The sequence below is a fragment of the Chaetura pelagica genome, unplaced genomic scaffold (genome assembly GCF_000747805.2).
Source record: "Chaetura pelagica isolate M959 unplaced genomic scaffold, ChaPel_1.0 scaffold82, whole genome shotgun sequence".
Classification (NCBI taxonomy): domain Eukaryota; kingdom Metazoa; phylum Chordata; class Aves; order Apodiformes; family Apodidae; genus Chaetura; species Chaetura pelagica.
Genome location: NW_009952990.1, coordinates 259,945 through 264,221, shown reverse-complemented (window position 1 = coordinate 264,221; position 4,277 = coordinate 259,945). Strand labels below are relative to the sequence as shown.

At 36.5% G+C, this 4,277-nt stretch overlaps 1 protein-coding gene across 1 annotated transcript in view; it reads left to right on the top strand.

Moving 5' to 3' along the window:
- The window catches only part of ROBO2 (roundabout, axon guidance receptor, homolog 2 (Drosophila)), a 406,098-nt gene that overhangs the window by 346,563 nt on the left and 55,258 nt on the right, over positions 1-4,277 (top strand). Inside the window, exon 19 of the mRNA XM_009996507.1 lies at positions 940-1,122. Coding sequence (XP_009994809.1) covers positions 940-1,122 — 183 coding nt within the window. The remainder of the gene's footprint in view (positions 1-939; positions 1,123-4,277) is intronic.

The following is a 4,277-nucleotide window of genomic DNA, read 5'->3' as shown; positions in this document are numbered from 1 at the left end:
ATGCATACATTTTCAGTGCAATGCATAATGCTACAATACTTTTAATAACTTCATCTGAATGACCATTTCAGTGTTTTATTGCCATATTTTTCTACCTTTACATGTGTGCAATAGACTCTCACAACTGAGAATCATGGTATTTGCGTATTTTTTGTCTCAGTAGAGTAGCTAGTCTTGCAGCTGTTCAGCATGCATATGGGCATCTGGGAATACTGCACAAACGTTTCAAGGATTGAGCCATATAAATGCTTTTACCAGAAATTATGGATGATTCTTTCACCAGTTTCTATACTGTAGATGTGGGCAGTTTATATGAAATATACATATAATTTTTTATTTATTTTTTTTTTCAGAAAAATATGGTATGCATTTCCTAATTTTAAAACTAACTGTTTTTAACATGGGAAGGTTTGAAGTAGAATAGTGGCTAGTCCTTGAACTATACACTTTAGCATTTTCTGAATTTCCTTTTTTTTTTTTTTTTTTTTTTTTTTTTTATGAGCATTTGTTTTCAAGCCAGACACCAAGCTTTTCCTTTTAGAAAAGTTCCCTTTTAGAAGGATTTTTTTTTTCCTATTAGTTTCCTATGATCTTCTTTCTCATAATTGTATTATTTCTGTAATTATGTAAAAACAAATCAACATGTACATTGCTAAAAAAAGGGTCTATACTGTCATCTGTTAGATTACTTGGGTGAGTGTTGTAGATCTATCTTTTCAAATATGTGTTTGCAAAATTGAAATGGATTATGGATTCACTTTCTAGAAAACCTGTTTTTTGAGTGTGTGCTGGTATTCATTAAAGCTCTCCTACTGTGGATAATTATTTTGAGGTACATTACTGTTTTTTTAATTTTCATTTGTGGTGCTTGGTTCCTGTTTGTGTTACAGAATCAGTAATAAAAATTGTCTGTGGTTCTGTCAAATTTCTTTTGTGCAGGAGGTCGTAATGAAGTTGTCATCACTGAAAACAACAACAGCATAACTGAGCAAATCACTGATGTTGTCAAACAGCCTGCCTTTATAGCTGGCATTGGTGGTGCGTGTTGGGTAATTCTGATGGGTTTCAGCATCTGGCTGTACTGGCGCAGGAAGAAGAGGAAGGGGCTCAGCAATTATGCTGGTAAGAACAGTAACTATGTATTACCATCTCATTAGGTTCTATCACGTATGCAGAGAAGAGGCAGTGTTAAGCCTACTTAAGATACATGTTGAACTTTCACTAAGGGTGGCCTGGGTGAATTTTGTGTGCTTGTTTTAAATGTATGCTGTGAAAATGCTGGTGTATGAAAAGCTTTAAATGCATTGCTCGGTACCACATTTCATCATTATCATAAGACGGTCTTTATTTTTACATCTCTAGCACATCTAGCATAAAAAAGTACAAAGAGAATTAACTGTACCTCTTGCTTCTTGCTCAGAAGACACTCTGTTAGAGGTCAGGCTGCATTTGTATGTTCAAATGTGAATTAGACTAGTGCCTTACAAGGAAGGTTAGAAAGAATATTTGGCCTTCTCTGTCTTCATTCCCATGCATTTGCATGTCTTTGAAGCCATGTGCATGGGAAGTAAATGTGGGTACTTAATCAGTGACTATAGCTAAGCTGGAGAAGTGAGTGATGTGTTAGAGAGAAGTGTGGTCAAAATTACCTATAGTAGAAGCCATAAAAAGGTTTGTCTTGGAGATAAAACACTCTCACAGTGTGATCCCATCCCTCTTGCACCAAGTGTGTTGCTCCAGTTACAAATGAGTTTTTGAAAACTATATCTGAAAAATAAATACATTTGGCAAAGGAAAACATTTTCTTCTTCCCCCAACCTGTTTATTCTGTGTATTATTTTGTGCTTCAGGATTCTTACTTTTTTTAGGAAGGCAGGTGGATTACCATAAAATATGCCACTCTGAAGCCTAAAGTAACGCAAAAAGGCTGTTCTTTAAATATTGGGGTAGGTTCTTTTATAGGACTTACCAAAATTAAAAAAGAGGAAACATTTCCTTTTTGAGCAAGATTTGTACAGTTTAGGACACAGTATATTTAATGTTGACATTGTATCACACTAAAGTTACACTGATACTCTTTTATTGAGAAGTTATAACATGCAAACAGAGGACACAGGTTCCCTAAGTAGCTCTGCATATCTAAAAACTTGCCCAAAAAACAGTGTTCATTCCCTGTCCCCAGCCAAATGGTCCTAGGCCTCCTCATGTCAGCTGTCATCAGGCTCCTCAGTGTGACGGGGCTCATTAACCAGAGAGAAACAATTCAATGTTGGTTTTCAATCCTTCCTGCTGGATTAGTTTTCCACTGGCTTAGTAAAACAAGCCAGGCAAGAATAAATCAGATGAGCGGTGAAAGCAGAGAGAGAGGAGATGCCTTCAGTGGCTCTTGGACTGTCTCAGTTTCTGTGGAACCTCACCTTGTATCACACTTGGCTTATGTCATTCATAGGTTATGCTTTTTGCTGAGTTGTTTCTTTCTCTCTGAGAGTTGGGGTGGCATTAATTGAGAAACTCATATATATATCACACACACCTACACATGTGTTTATATGAAATATCATCCCAAGATTTTTCATATTAGGACACACCTGTACTGTTATTCCTTTTTGGAAACAGTCCTATACATACACTTTAGACACAAGCTAAGATTTTAATTTTTTTAAAAGCAGAATTATTAAGCCCGTATCTAAGTTGGCCTGTTGGGATATGGGGGAGAGGCTGAGAGAAAAATATTTTATACCTTAAAATCCATATCTGTAATTATTAAGCCTGTATCTGAGGTGAAATGTTGGGGAGGTGGGGGAGAGGTTGAGAGCAAAGTCTTTTATACCTTGAAATGCATAGCTTTAAATAACTGTAGTAGTCATAAAGAGTGTGTCTCCTGCAAACTCATTCCTTCTCATGTTGTTTGCTGCATCTAAGTGTGATGTGAACATGGCATCATGACGCAGAATTCCCATTATCAGAATTATTAAATAGTGGATGCTTTCAGCAAGGAAATTTCATAGCAGATCATGCTTCAGAATTCATCCTAAGATTTAATATTTGGAGACCAGCATGTCCACACACAGTCTTTAAATGCGGCTGTCAAAATTCACTACTCACCTTTCCAACTATCATTTTTCATTGGCTGCTGGCTGGTTAGTGCTTTAAGCTCAGCTGTTATGTCCATGCTTATGATATTCAACCGTAACTGAGTAAATTCCAGAGGAAACTGGTACCCTGCAATTGCTACTTGTTATCAGGGTGTGTAACTCAAGATGTGTTTGCTTTCTTGTTTTGCAGTTCAGTCCTTCACCTTCACCCCTGCAGGTACTGTCCATTAGTCTGTCTCTTACCTCACCAACACATCATTGCAAACATTAGCTATCCAAGTGTTTATAAACATGTGAGGTATGCAGAATTAGAATCAAGTACAAGGAGAAATACTTCTGCTGTCTATTTGTGATAAAAATGTAACATTCATTCTCCTGCTGTTTCCAGGGGAACATAAAATCTATCACCATTAATGTCTCTACCATAATTCTGCATACTTTTTTCTCACCTAAATCCTCAAAATATTGCAGTTTTGAAAGTAATTTGCAGGACAAGATGCTTGAACTAACTTAACATAAACAAGCATTAGTCTTATGTAACTGAACTTTGATTTTAAAGCTCAAAAAAAAAGATATCTCAAACAACTTTAAGACCTAATTGCAGAAATGGAATTTTCTTCTACTTTAGCTGTTAGATGCAAATACATCTGCCTTACCGTAGGGTGTTCAGGTCTGCAAGCAACCTAGTGGTTAAGCTATGCATGCATTGCCTTTAGAGTGCTCTTGAAATTGAAGCATTTGCTTTGCTTTTGCTTACCCAATTCAAGGCTGATATCCTAGTTTTCATATATTTAATAAATATAGCATTCAGTAGACCATTCTGATAAGGATGATCAAAGATATGTGAAGAATAAACAAAGAGTGGCTAAAACAGCTGGTTGCCAACAGCTTAGCCAACATATGGATAGCCAGGAAAAATGGAGTAGACAATTAATAGTAATAACTAATACAAATTATAAGCTTCTGGTCTCATAACTAAGCTCAAGATTCAAAAATTCAAAAGTAATGATACCTCAGTGCTACAGTGTAACAGGCTGATAAATCTCAGCATTTTCTAGCAGAAGTCTGTAAAGTTTCTTGCATGTAGCTTGGCCCTCAGTTGCACTTAACAAAGCTGTCTCTTCTTCTGTCCCATCTGCTATTCATGTGATAGAGACCGGTCTTCCTACTGCACTGCTGAAC